Here is a 13,776-nt window from a genome sequence, read left to right on the forward strand (position 1 = left end):
GATTAATTCAGGGGAAGAAGCAGAGGAAGTCTTTTTTTATTGTCAGTTTTCTGGCATTAATCATACCTGATTAATCACACAATTCATTTGTAGGATCTGGAAATATAATGCCACCATCAACTTATTTCAGGTGGTGTCTTCAATATTATCATAAAAGTGAGGAAGAAAATGCATTAAATAACATATCCAGAAGTTTATTGATTATTAAGATCAATAAAGAGGTAAAAAAGATTTGAATGATAAGAAAAGCCTTGAGAGACATTAATGTCTATATAGATGATAATAAATTGCTTTTTTTTTCATGAACACTGGGAAGAGAGAAGACTTTAAGCAGGTCCTGTGAGATATATAAGTTTATGTGCAACAGGGAATGAAAATCTTCAATGACACAGTGGAATTCTCAGGTGTGAAACAGCCAAAGATATTAATCCTCTTTTCTGCCTCCACTCTTTGAGACTGGAAAGAAACTTGAGGGGGGTGGATCTAGAAGTTCTGATGCCAATAATTGTTCAAGTGGCTGTTTGGAAGACAATGCTCTCCAAAAGATCTAGCAAAAGACTTGTTCACATTCTCACAGGGAGAGGAAAGTCTTAAGGCTACTTAAAAAAAAAAAAAAAAAAAAAAAAAGCAATTTGAATATAAATTTTTGTTAAGGCAGACATTCTGTTTTTCAGCTGTTATTTTCCTTAAAATCACTTCAAACATAAAACTTTCTCCAGTAGCATGGCTGTGAATGTGAACTTTCCATTAAGTGTTAGTACAAACAAATAATGTTGTCCTCTGTTCTCCCTCTCTCCTCTAGGGAATAATGAAATTAGAACTTTAGGCTAAAAGAAACCCTAAATAAGAACGTTGTCTAATTTTACCAGTATTTGAAAGAATCATGCTTTTATATTTCCATTCCACATCCACATTTATTAAGGAGACTGTTGAAGTCTCAACCTCTGAACCTTTTTGAGAGAAAAAAATCAAAAAAGAAGCAAAAATCTCCAAACCATAGACTTTGAAGGAAGATCATATTGTTATTTTGCCATTTAGTCCTGCCTCTCTACAGTAAGACAACTGCCCAGTTTAAAAGCTGTCCTAAGTGAAATGCTTTGATCAAATATGAACTTCTGCAATAAGACATCAAGGTGTGTAGTCCTGAAAAGCAACATTCACCTCACCAAGGTCTGGACATACATAGTGTAGATATTGATAATGAAATTATTTTTAAAATGTCTTTAAAATCAATGCAGAGAAAAACACACTTTTAAAACATAATTCTTGTCTGCTACAGATGTCTTTTTAACGAGAGGTGACTCCTGTTGGTATTGAGTGCATCTATTTATGTATATATTGCTTAACTTAATGCTGTGACATATCTGCAATGATGGCATCTATTTTTAGTTAAATTAAATGCAGACTTAAATTCCCTTTATTGTCGATGAAGAGCAAGAATCACTGACACAAAAGGACAAATCCCCTGCCCCTAAGGAATTTCTTATCACATCCTAAATCTACCCATTGACCTCAAAGGGACCCTGGACTGAGTTTGTCACACAAATTTCAGCCCCGTCGATTTGTGAGGTTTAGATTAGAGGAACCCAATTTCTCTGGCCAAAGGTTCATTCATCATCTCTGTGATAAATCTGTGCAAAAAAGAATCCTGACAATATTTCAAATCGAAGGATAAAGAGCAAACCATGAAGGCACAGGATGCCATTATAAGGAAGTGCTCAAGACAGCTCATGTTTAATAAACTGGAAGATCTCTTTCATCACAAAATGCTGAACATAATAACGTGACCTTCAGGAACCTCAGTAATCTCCCTGACAGATCTTTTCCAAAATTTAATTAGGTCTTCAGCATCACTTCCAAAACACCTGAGGTAACACCTGAATGATTCCAGATTTTTGATTTTCTGTGCACAAACCACATCTTCATACCAAGGACTTAAACAGGGGAGCTTACCAAAATTTTCATACTTCAACAAGACACAAAAAACCATAGGTTTAAATACCTCCTGTTTAAGCTGAACTCTTCTTGCCCTTGACTAGGCAGAAGATTTCACCTTAGAGAGTTATCAGTCTCCCATCTTTCATAAACACTGCATTTAATGTAAAATTTACTGCATTTAATGTAAAATTTGGTTCTCTGCAAAGGCCCAACATGACATCTGTGCTCCATCAGGATGTCCATTAGGCACTGAACTTTGTATTTCAAATTATCTCCTCCCAAACCTAACTCCTAGCTTTACCTAACTGTTCTTAGTTTTCAGCTGCTCTTTCTGTAGAAGATGGAGCTGCTCCTTTTTGTCTTCTCTATTTCTGTCTGCTTTTGCATGGTTCCAGTCTGTTGACTGAATATTTTTCAGCATCTTAATTGTTCTATTTCTTAAATACCTTAAAGATATATGAAATCACACAGAAAATTCACTTTAATTTTTTTTTCTCAACTAAAAACATAGCCATATAAGCAGTTAAGTTACAAACCAATCTTTTTTCCTTAATGGTGTTGAAGAAAACTACTAAATATTCTTTAGCATAATCCTGGATTTGGGGTCTGTGTGTCAGGAAACCTCAGAGAATGTTGGTTCACACCCCTAGAACTGCTGTGAAATTCAGGAGACACATCATCAGAAAACATATTATAGATGTCTGAAATTGCACCTCATCTAAACAAAATGAGAGGATGACCTTGGAGCTCTTGGAGCTCTCTCCTCAAATGAGAGGATGACCTTGGAGCTCTTTTCCAACCTTAATGATTCCATGAATCTGTGAAAACCTGTGGGCTCCCTGTGCAAGGAGCAAGGGGTCAGATGGACTATGAGATAGTGATTAATTCACACAACTCTTGGCTGAATGGTTTTTATTCACTCTTCTGGATGCCTCACTCTATTTTTGATGATATTTGACAATATTGTATTGAACTTGATGATCTTAGAGGTCTTTTCCAGCTCAGTGATTCTATAACTTCTGATGGACACAATTCATTTTGATGTGAGGTCAACTTTAGCCTTTCCTCACCCCTGGATGTTTAATAAGTTAACTTCACTCAGTTCAATGAACAAAAGATGTTTTATACCCTCTGAGGATCTGATTGACTCAACCTCACCCGGTTTATTTTAGGAAACTTTCAGGTGAAACATTTTCTCTCAGTATGAAGGTGCTCACCTCTTTGCTGTACAATAAAGAACAGCTATTCATTCTGTGCAGACACTACCCAAAACCATCAATTGCATCAGCCATAATTACAAAAAAATTAAAAAAAAATAATTTAAACAACCTTAAAACCCTCGATCGTGGCGCATCAGCAAAAGCACAGAACAAGAACAAAGAAAAAATTCTACATGCAACAAGAACTAAATGAAGGCTTTGCTCTCTGGTTACTTCCCCTCTGCTCTCATCCACTCATTTAACTGCAACATGCGTCATACACACACAGTAATGTCACAGGAGTGCGTACACTTACAGGGTAATGGTTGATAGTTCTGACATCTTGCAAGAGTGCTGGTTAGCCCTCTTAGGCTTACAGTAGCATTTCTGAACGCAGCTGCTAAATATGACAAGATTAGCATTTTTTTCAGCATATCGTGAACAGGCCAAAGGTAGGTCACTTTCAACACATTTCATGAGGCACGTCACAAAGATGGAAAGCGGACACGACAGGATGGACTCACAGCACAAACCAGCTGCTTGACCAAAGCAGAAATCAAAAAAATTAAATAAAAATTGAAGTGCACTGGCTGTTGCTGGCCGTTGTGATGTGCTGGTTCACGGACAAACCAAAACTCAAACACCCTGAGGGCAGGGGGGCAGCGCTGCCGCATCCCAAATACACAGGACCTGCGTGGTCTGGTTTGGTACAGGGGGGCACAGAACAATAGATTAAACAGGAGTTGACTGCATGCTCATGGAGAACAATCAGAGAGTAACAGAAACGCCTAGGATGGGGATCAATCTAAGGTGAATTGGATCAGGTGTTCCTCATTTTCATTGTAGTGTGGACCCCTTGTTTTTAACAAAGAGTTCTAGTAAGGACACCAAAGCTGTTTTTCCATCTTTCTTGGTGATGGGGAGGGAGCTCAGTATGGAATCTGAATGTCTGGCTGGTAATTTTGGAGGTACCACTTATTTTTTTAAGACAGTGTGCTCATCAAAGCAGCAGGCTCATACACTGTGGAGCAGGACCTTGATCCCTCCCTGCATGTTGGATTTAGGAACAGAGAACAAAATAGTTCCTTTCCAACCAGCCAGGAGAGGCTCATTTAAATCAATCAATAAGGAGGGTAATCTGAAACATGCAGGCATTTGGAGAGATCCTATAAGAGATTTTCTATCTGGGCTGAAAAACATGAAAATTTAAAATAGTGATTTCTTGTCGACTTTCAAGGGGAGAATTTTTGTTTTGTTATCAACATGTGGTTGTTTTGGTGGGATTCACCTCAGGAGAGGCTGGATGTTTACAGAAGAGATGTGTAAGCAAAATGGACATCCTTAGGACCCTGAGAATCATCAGAATAAACAGCTGAGAGAGAAATACACATTTATTGGCCAGGTACATCTGACCTTTTTTAGATGTCCACTGTAGGATGTGATCATCACCAAACACCACTGAGTACCCTGACTAAATCTCCATTAATATAAAGGACAATAAAGGATAAATCTCCATTTATATAAAGGATAATAAAAGTTGATTTTTAAGCAATTGCCTTCAAGGAAAACATTTAAGTTTATTCAAACAAGCCCAACTTATTTTCTGTTACACAGTCTAAGATCTGTGTTCACAACTCATGGAATTTATAATCTGAAGAGTAAACCAAGATGAATTGAAAACATACTAAATTTCTCCCTACTTTTAAGTCCTTTAAGTCAATCCCCATTTCTGGAGTCATGTTTTGCTTCCTCTTGGATAATTAAAGCCGGATAACTGTGATGTTATTAAATATTACAGTGTAAGAGCTGGAAAGAACACAGTCTTGGGGCATGGACACATCCAGCAAATGGATATAGTAAGTGTGTTTCAACTCATAACATGAATTTCATTTTCTGGACGTTGCTGAGGAAGTAGACATGAAAATGACTGCTCCTTTTACACTAGCATTTCTGTGCTCGATTTTTGTACCACCTGCTTTTCACAGAGCTGAGTTGGGCATCAATTGTCCACTTAGGCTGATGAAAAATGAGCAAGGAGGTTTAAGGGATAGTTCCATTTTATTGTGACTGAGGCTTTCAGAAGTGACTACGGATTTTGAGTGCCACTCATTTTTTTGATCACTTGATCTGAAACACATTTCTCAGGCCAATTTTTACCACAAGAGGGCTGCTCAGCCTGTGTTGAAAAGAAGCACTTACGAGGCATATTAAGGTACAGAACCTGAAAAGGAAACATCTAAAAATCAATAATCACTTTGAAAAGTCTTAGCCATGGGTTGTTGTAGAGGTTTGTGGTCTTTAATGATATACTTAATGTTGCCATGGCAACCTAGAAATAAATTCCCATCCATGTTTCCTTTACTGCTTATGTCCTGTTTCATTTGACAGGAATTGATTTTTTAATAGGTTTTCCTGGTGAAGAGATCTAATGTGACAGCACCTGGTATTTACTAGAATTATTGAAAAAAACAGACTTGATTTTGAAAATATTATCTATGGATTAACTGCTGCTCCACACCCAGTGAGGGGACATTGGCACATGGGTTTGTGATGGAAAACAATGCTAGTCCTTCTTAGGAAAACCAGAATATTTTAGGGCTGTTAGCACTTATATTCTGCCATTTCTAATTTTGGTAGAATAATCTCTCTGATTTTAGATGGTGTAAAGTGACCCAGATCTTCAGAGTACAGAATTTATAGGCATTTTCTTTCCTTTCTCCCTCCCCTTTTATTTTGCAAACTTTATCACCAAAGTAGAGACGTTGGTAGAAGGGAGAAAGTGAGAAGAGACAGAGGAGGCAGGAACTAGAAAATAAAAAAAAAAACATGAAGGAGAAAAAAAAAAAAAGACAAATATAAGAAAAATGAATTAAAATGAGAGCATGGCTATGAAAACACTGCACGAATCAGGGCAGGATCCTCAGACCTCTGTAGGCACACAGAGAACGGAGTCGGTCACATCTAACTCTACCAAAGACAGATTCCAAACTGAACTATCACCTTGAACTCACTCAGGGGAAGAACAGGGACTTCCAGGCTGAGCTGGCCTGTGTGACAGAGACATCTAAGGCACAGGGGATGCTCTGTCTGACGGAGGTGCCCTGGTGTCCCCGAGTGACCATAGACGACGACTGGACTGCTCAGATCGAGCACGAGACTTTAGACAGCTAAAGGCAAACAAGCTGAGTCTCACCGCAAGTGTCCTGGGCAGGGACTGCAGCTGCATCTGGGAGGAAGAGGGAGGGTGCTAGGGTGGAAGGGGAAAGAAAAAGTTAAACACTCCCGGGGTGAAATGAGCCATGGATGATGTGGCTGAAGGCCACCGAACACCTGGACGTCTCGATGCAAATGAGAGAGAACACAAATCTGAGGCAAAAGGAGTTGTAATTCGGTTCTAGATGTCTCAGAGGTGCTTAAGAGGAGGGAAACGAGCATGCTGATCCAGGGGAAGGAGGTTATGCTGCATTATCCAAGTACATCCATCATGAAAATGGCCAGGGTTCTGAATTTAGGTCGCCACCAACACGTGGGGAATGATGAGGTTTGTGCCTTGTCTCTGAATGTGCTGAAGGGGAATCCTTTGGGAAATGCAGAAAAAGTAGACCTGGATTCATGCAAATTAAAACTGCTCCTCCTGGAGAATCTTTGTGCACCCTGCTCGAGTCATTCTATGTGACCTCACCATGAGTAGGATTGGCAGCTGTGCAGTAGCAGGAGAAGGAATGCAGAAACAAACCAATGAAATAAAGCATTGAAAATACAGTAGAAAGTTAACCAAAGTGGAAGCAGAGAGATTGTATGGGAGAGAGAGGAGAAAATTGAAAAGTAGATCTGTCTAGTATATCATTTATATCACACACCCTCTTCCCCTCAGCTGATACTCCTCTAGGCTGGGAGACATCTCCTTGCTGCTCAGGAGCTGAGGATTCCCTCAAGCTGCACTTGTTTGCCTTTGAAACACCAACTACATTTACAAACCCCATGCCCTTACAGATCAGATGGGGCAGTTTGGAAAACAGAACTTATTCTGTGAGCAGAGATCCCACAATTCCATCCCTGCAGTGGCTGACCCACTGTGTGCAGGAAAAGCCATTCATCCTCTCACCCAGACAGAGTAAGCCCAGGTGCTCCTCAGCAAAGTTGTCTTTTAGTTGTATTTCCTCTAATTCTTTTTAGCTGCATGCCTTTTTCCTTTTTCACCCCATGCCAGCTTGGTGAGAAACAGGCCATAAAGAGATTTACCAGACCTATTTTGAACTTGTTTGAAGTGAAATAAGTTGTACTAAAAGATTTTAACCTCTGGACTGGATAGATCTCTACTGACTGTGGAAGGAGCTCAGTGGGATAGATTTATTAAACCAGGTAAAGGCCCTGCTGTCTTGCTAAAAGTACAACAAATATTGTGCTCTTCATGGGGGAAAAAATTAAAAAAAAATACTGTGTCTCTATCCTTTAATGGAAAAAAAATCCCAACTCTTAGCCTTGTTACCTAGAGTTCTACTTTTCCTTGCTAATGCCACCAAAATAAGAAGCTGAAGCTGAATGATGGCTTGCAGATTAATGCTGTGGTTAAAAACAAATGTTTAACAAATGTGAATTTACTGGAATGTTTTGTCCAGTAAATCTGACCCTTGAGTAGATCTGAGGCATGAAGGTGAAGCAGAATGGTCAAAGAGAGCCCAAAACCCTATCTACAGTGCTTATTCTTGCCTTTTCTAACTTCTACAGAGTGGTCTAAAAGGAAGGAGAACACCATTGCTATACTTGGAGTTAAATAACAAAGAGATAAGCCCAATATTTGTCTGTGCTCTAGAGAATAAAGCTGGTAGCAGAGGGCAGAATTCTTACAATAAAAACAGCTGTAGCTTCAATGTTCTGTGTCCTGATTCTTGCCCTGTGTTAATTCTGGAGCTCCTGCTCTCCCAAGCTGGGTTATTGTCTCTGAGTGCAGAGCACAGATCCAAGTCGTGCACTGTGGAATCATTCTGATGGAGGTGCAGTGACATCACTGAGGTGCAGCAGACAAAAGGATGCTCATTGAGAAAAATGCACCCCTCCAAATGAGATTCTTGCATAAATTAACAGTTTGAATGCTTTAGTGCTATGAATATCCAAATCCAGGCATAAATATCTGACAATGGGATTTAGCTGATTGTCCTCAAAAGAAAGCAAACGAGCAAAGCCCACAGAGAGTTTGTTGTCCCAGGCTGACACAAGAAGTGGATTTTCAAGCATTACAGACAGGTTTTGGTTCCTGTCAGCTGGCAGAGCTCAGCATCAGTGTAACTACTCTGGGTTTATATAATTTGCAGCTCTGAAGCTTCAGTTATGCTGTTTTGACCCACCTGCCTTCCATGTTCTACAATATCCCTGCAGATTCACAGTACAACCCATCTCTACAACTCTCCTTCATGAAAAAAGAGAGCACTGCCTTTGTTAAAAAAACCAGGGCTTGCAGACACTTAATCAGCTGAACAACTCCAGTGTTTTCATTGGAAATATAAAGAGGAATTACAGCTTGGAAATCCCTCAGTAATGATACAGGTGGGACTAAGACTGTGATATGAACTTTACACATGGCTTTGGATTGGTCCTATCTTGAGATAGTTTGCATTTGTTTCAACAACCTTCATTGAGACTTCATTCTGTGTTAAGCCTCTGTAGCCTGGTGGCCTTTGAGGATGTTCTTTTACTCTCCAAGGCAGGCAGAATTTGTTCTTAGAAAACTGATTACCTGCTTTGCACCACACAGTTCCTTGGGCACACAGTGTTAGTCACAAGATCCTCACAAGAAATTTGTCTTTCTGGATCAAAAAACCTTCTGCACTGGGACAGCACCATCTTCTTTGTCCCCTCCCTGCCTCAGGCTGTGTACTCGCCTGGAGTACATCCTAAAAATTCTCCAGATGTAAAACTAATCCCACTGGATGTGAAACAATGCCAGCTTCTGAAGTGAGACACAATAAATCAATGGCAAGGAGAAACAGAGACACTGAGGGGAAAGTAAATTCCTGTTGTCCTCATATGATAGAGGCAAAACTGTGAATGGTGGGAAAAACTAAGTGGAAGACCATATTTGCTGGTGGGCATCGAGCCTTGGTATAAATTGAAAGCACGTTTAGGATCAGAGATGTCAGAATTATTCCCCATTTCCTGCAGTCTCACATTAACTGCTGCATGACCAGCTGCCTCAGCTCCACCTTCACCTTTACAAAAAGTAACTGACTCAAAGAATCAGAGGTGCAAACTGATTTGGGGACAAAGAAAAAGTCAGGTCTATCCCTTTCAGACTAACAGTGCACTCAAACCAGCAAACTTAGACATGAGCAATGCATGAGGAAAAGGACAAACAGCCAGAATGGTTTTTTTGGATATTCCCAACTTAATGTTGTCACTGTCATATTTTCTAGAAAAGTCCCTTTGCCAGGATTGCTTCTCCTGGGAAGCTGAGAAGCCTCAGAGAAAAATGAAAACAATAATTATCTGATTGCTTCTGCTGTGTTTTGCTGCTTTGGAATGTGGTCTGGAGATTGTTTATCCAAAATGTGAATTGTTTTGACTTAAGGATCAGTCACCATCTGGCTGTGTCAGGACTCTGGAAGAGGTCACAAGTTTTTCTTTAGATCTTGTTAAACCTTCTGTCTGTATCCTTTCTCTATTCTTTAGTATAGTTTTAGTATAGCATTCTTTAATATAATATAAGTACATAAAATAATAAATTAGCCTTCTAAGAACATGGAGTCAGATTCTCAATTTCTCCTTTGTCCTGGGGACCCCAAAAATACCACAAATGCTCAATTTGAAACTTCTGAAATTTCTTCTGATTCTCCAAACCCATTATATTTCCCAGGATCTAAGCAAGCTACTCTGATAAAAGATCCTGCACCCGTGGCTAATTCAAAAAGCTGAGTGGCCTTGGGCAGTGGGCGTTCCCTATCCTGCTGATCTCCATGACAACTGAAGCATATCAATACACATCAAAATGAGGTTTTTCACTCTGACCAAGTGCAGTGACTTCAGAAACACATTTGAGATCTGTTCTACATTTTCTTCCTGAAAGCTACCTCAGTTTTGCTGATCAGGAAGCTCCAGTGTGTGGCAAAATTTACAAGGTTACAGCAAATTTAGTGAAGTGCAGCCACTCTCCCTTTACAATATGAAGCTTTATATTGTGCACATTGCTAAAGTATTTGTGGCCTTTTAAGGAGCAAGGCTGGAACAATTTTAGATATCTAAAGTGTTTCAGACAGCACAAGCGTGGGCAAAATCCTAAATTTACACAGGCACCTTACAGATGCAAGCACTTATATCTAAATCCCTGTGGCTTGAGCCCCTGGGTGTTCTGAGCCCTGTTCCATACCAGTTATGGCAACCAAGCCACGATGGCTTTGGTGCTATCTTTGAAAAGTGTTTATATCTGAAATTTCCAGATACATGACGCTAACATTTCAATGGGAACTCATAAAACACTCTTTAGCCTTTTTTTGGTGCCTCAAACTCTGTGGAAACAGAGCTGTTAGGACTAATCCAACCCTCAATAGAACAGTTGAGAGTGCAGCAAGCTTTGCTGTGCTTTCTTAAAAAATATATATAAAAATCATTTCTATAAAGAGAATTGCAGTGTTGGATAAAACCTGGCATTATTCTCTCCCTCACTAACCTTCACACTTCCTTGATCTTTCAAGAGAAGGAGCATATTTTAGTGGCTTCTCTTCTAATGCAAAATTGCTCTTTTTCAGTTCATGGCTTGCTCTTGTGACAGATTGGGGGGGAAATAAAAGGTGTGTGTTTGACTCTTTTAGCATGCAGCTTGTGGACAAAGAACTTTGTTCTTTAAGGCTGCCACAGATCTTGGCATGGAGCCATGGAGAAATTTTAAGTCATCATTAGAGAATTCTTACATGTGAAACCCAGGAAGATTTCAAAATCTCATGAGTTCATCAACAACAAAAATCACCATTGTATCCTTTTCTCTGTCTGTATATCCATTTAAACCATCAAGTTTCCCATAAAAATGTCTTACAGCCACAGGAATAGTGTTTAAAGACAAAGTCAGCCTATTTTTCAATACTACTGCTAGAGGAAAAAGGACAGGAGTGAGCCTCCACCACACAGACACCACCTGTGCAGACCAAGGCCTTGCACCCCAAAATCTGCCTTCTAAAGATTTCCAAATAATAGGAGCAGAACCCTTTTTCATGAACAAGAAATAAGATTTGTGATCCATGATTTCAAAATCAGATCTCACCAAATCTCATGATTGGAAATGCAATGGAATTTCCTTTATAAATATTGATTTGCTCTTCTGGAATGTTCCTCTGGCTGGTGGCCCATAAGATGACAAAACCCTTTTCCAGGTGGAAATAGTTTTAGGTCTAATCTCATCATTTATGCAAGAATGTAAAGGATGCACTGGATGAAAGACAGTGTTTAGGTTGGGAAAGTAGATTTGACAACCAAAAATTCATCTTCCTATCCTTGCCAAAGGCACCTGAGGGATTTAGGTGCATTTTACCCTCAGTTGTTCAGCAGCCATAAAAGCTCCAAGGGACATTATAAACACACTAAATACTCTGTGCTGTTTGATTTTCCAGCATTTGAAACCTCAGATAGGCAATCAAAGCAGAATAGGGCTTTTGATTATTTTATCTGAAAATAAATAAATCCTTGTTAATTATACTCCTGCTAATTATGGTACACAGCCTGCATGATCTTACATTCCTAATGAGTACACTCAGGTTTTTTCCAATCCCTACATGAAAAGATTGGCACAAATGAACATCCCCATCCTTTCCACCCAAAACTTCCAAAGTCAAAAACAACCAAAAAAAAAAAAAAATCAAACCAGCACCCAAAGTAATAATTTGCCTTGGGCAATTCACATGAAAAGTACAGGAGGGAATGAGCACATATTTTTAGCACTTTAAATAAAGAAATCAAGAATTAGTGTTGACCAAAGCAGTAAGTATCTACTCCCCTGGCATGCCTCAGAAATGAGCACTAGGTCCCTGCTGATCATGCACTGACATCAGATGACCATCATCTGTGTTTCCCAGTGGATTTTCCTGTGGTGGAAAAGGATTAACCCAAGGACACAAGTTCCTTTTGTTGATGGGTCGTTGGGTGCCCCAGCACCCAGCTGGCAGCACCTGGGGCTCAGAAACTGCAGTGCCCTCCTAGAGAACACGCTGTCCATCCAACATCTGCCATCTGCTTGTCAAAAAATCAGCCTTTTGGCACCAAGACCTGTCAATAATCACCAACTCTGGCAGTCTGAGCACTTGCAGCAAGACAAAGCGGTAGCAGAATGAATCACTGCGTGTCCAGTGACTTTGGAGGTGAATTTTAGAGGAGTGTTGTTTACCAAAACATCTGGGTTACAACATTGCTTTTGCTGCCCTAAACCCTCTAGGTTGCACCATAGGTAAAATCATACCTACCTATGATATATGCCATGATTCTCCTTTCTTTCCAGCAAGATGCTGATTGGAGGAATGACGTAGACCTGAATTAGCTAGATATATATGTGGGGTTTGTTTTCTTTTCATTGAGCTTTCAACATGTGATACAAAATTTATGAAGAATCTGTCAAAGCAAAAGCAGAAACAAGCTTCCCCCTCCCAAATTATACCAGTCGTGATAAACTGGAAATCATAATGAAATAAAAAGAAGATTTTTATTGTTTTCAGTTATATGTGCTTGATACTTGAAAATGAATGAAAAACCAAAGATTTGATGGAAATGTGTGGGTCTTTTTAATCTAAAGGGTTATTCCAGCATGCATCTACATCATGCACCTACTAAATATAATAGTGGTGTTGTTTTGGTAGTGATGCTGATGATTTTCTCTCAAGAGGGAATATTTCAGCAATGCAACAATGCTTGTGAAGATAACAGTGTGAATTTGGTCTTTGTGTAGGCATTTCTGTAGAAATATGTTTTTTTTTCTGGGGGGGGTGATGTACTCTCTCTACAACAACTTGGCCAAAACCAGGATGTCTGAAAACAAATTCTGACATACCAGGTTACACACTGTTGGCTGGATTTTTCATGGTAAAAACAGTGAAGTTTTGCCAGATGAGTTTATTATCCATTTCCTAAAATTCCAGGGAAGAAACTGATAGATGATAAATCCATGCAAACAATGTGGGCCTGCTGGGCTGCTCTGGGTGCTGAACCAGCCATTGTAGGGTTGTGAATCTGTGTTTGCAGTCCCCAGGACTGTGAGATCCCATTTAATTCATGGGCTCCTGATGTGGTGCTCCTTGGCTCTCAGCACATGGGGTAACTATCCATAAATAATCTGTTACTTTTTTTTCTGATGCCTCAGGTTTTAGCTTTTGTATTTTTCAGATTCTGTGCTGCTTTAGTGTGTGGGTCTGAGCTTCACATCAGGGCATGGTGAGCTCTGTGCACAGAGCAGGGAGACAAAACAATTCCTGCTCCAGCTGGGCACCAAGGACAAATGAGCCAAATCTCAGCCCAGGAGCACAAACCCCGTGGGCTGGAGAGAGAAAAACAAGCAGGGTGGGAGTGCCTGGGCTAAAGCTGGGCTGGGACAATGAACTGCAAGGTGCAAATGGAGCAGAGCTGATCCCAGGGAGAGACCCCAGGAGCGCTCGTGCATTTTGGGGCCATT

At 39.9% G+C, this 13,776-nt stretch overlaps 1 protein-coding gene across 4 annotated transcripts in view; it reads right to left on the reverse strand.

The window, feature by feature from the left end:
• Positions 1 to 13,776, reverse strand: part of ADCYAP1R1 (ADCYAP receptor type I) — a 158,937-nt gene that overhangs the window by 12,786 nt on the left and 132,375 nt on the right. For 2 of the 4 annotated variants that reach the window (XM_059838651.1, XM_059838642.1), the window contains exon 15: positions 3,454 to 3,537. The exons of the other annotated variants lie outside the window; for them this stretch is intronic. In XM_059838651.1, the coding sequence (XP_059694634.1) occupies positions 3,454 to 3,537 (84 nt within the window). The remainder of the gene's footprint in view (positions 1 to 3,453; positions 3,538 to 13,776) is intronic. 4 annotated transcript variants of the gene reach the window in all.

Source organism: Haemorhous mexicanus, chromosome 1 (genome assembly GCF_027477595.1).
Source record: "Haemorhous mexicanus isolate bHaeMex1 chromosome 1, bHaeMex1.pri, whole genome shotgun sequence".
Classification (NCBI taxonomy): Eukaryota; Metazoa; Chordata; class Aves; order Passeriformes; family Fringillidae; genus Haemorhous; species Haemorhous mexicanus.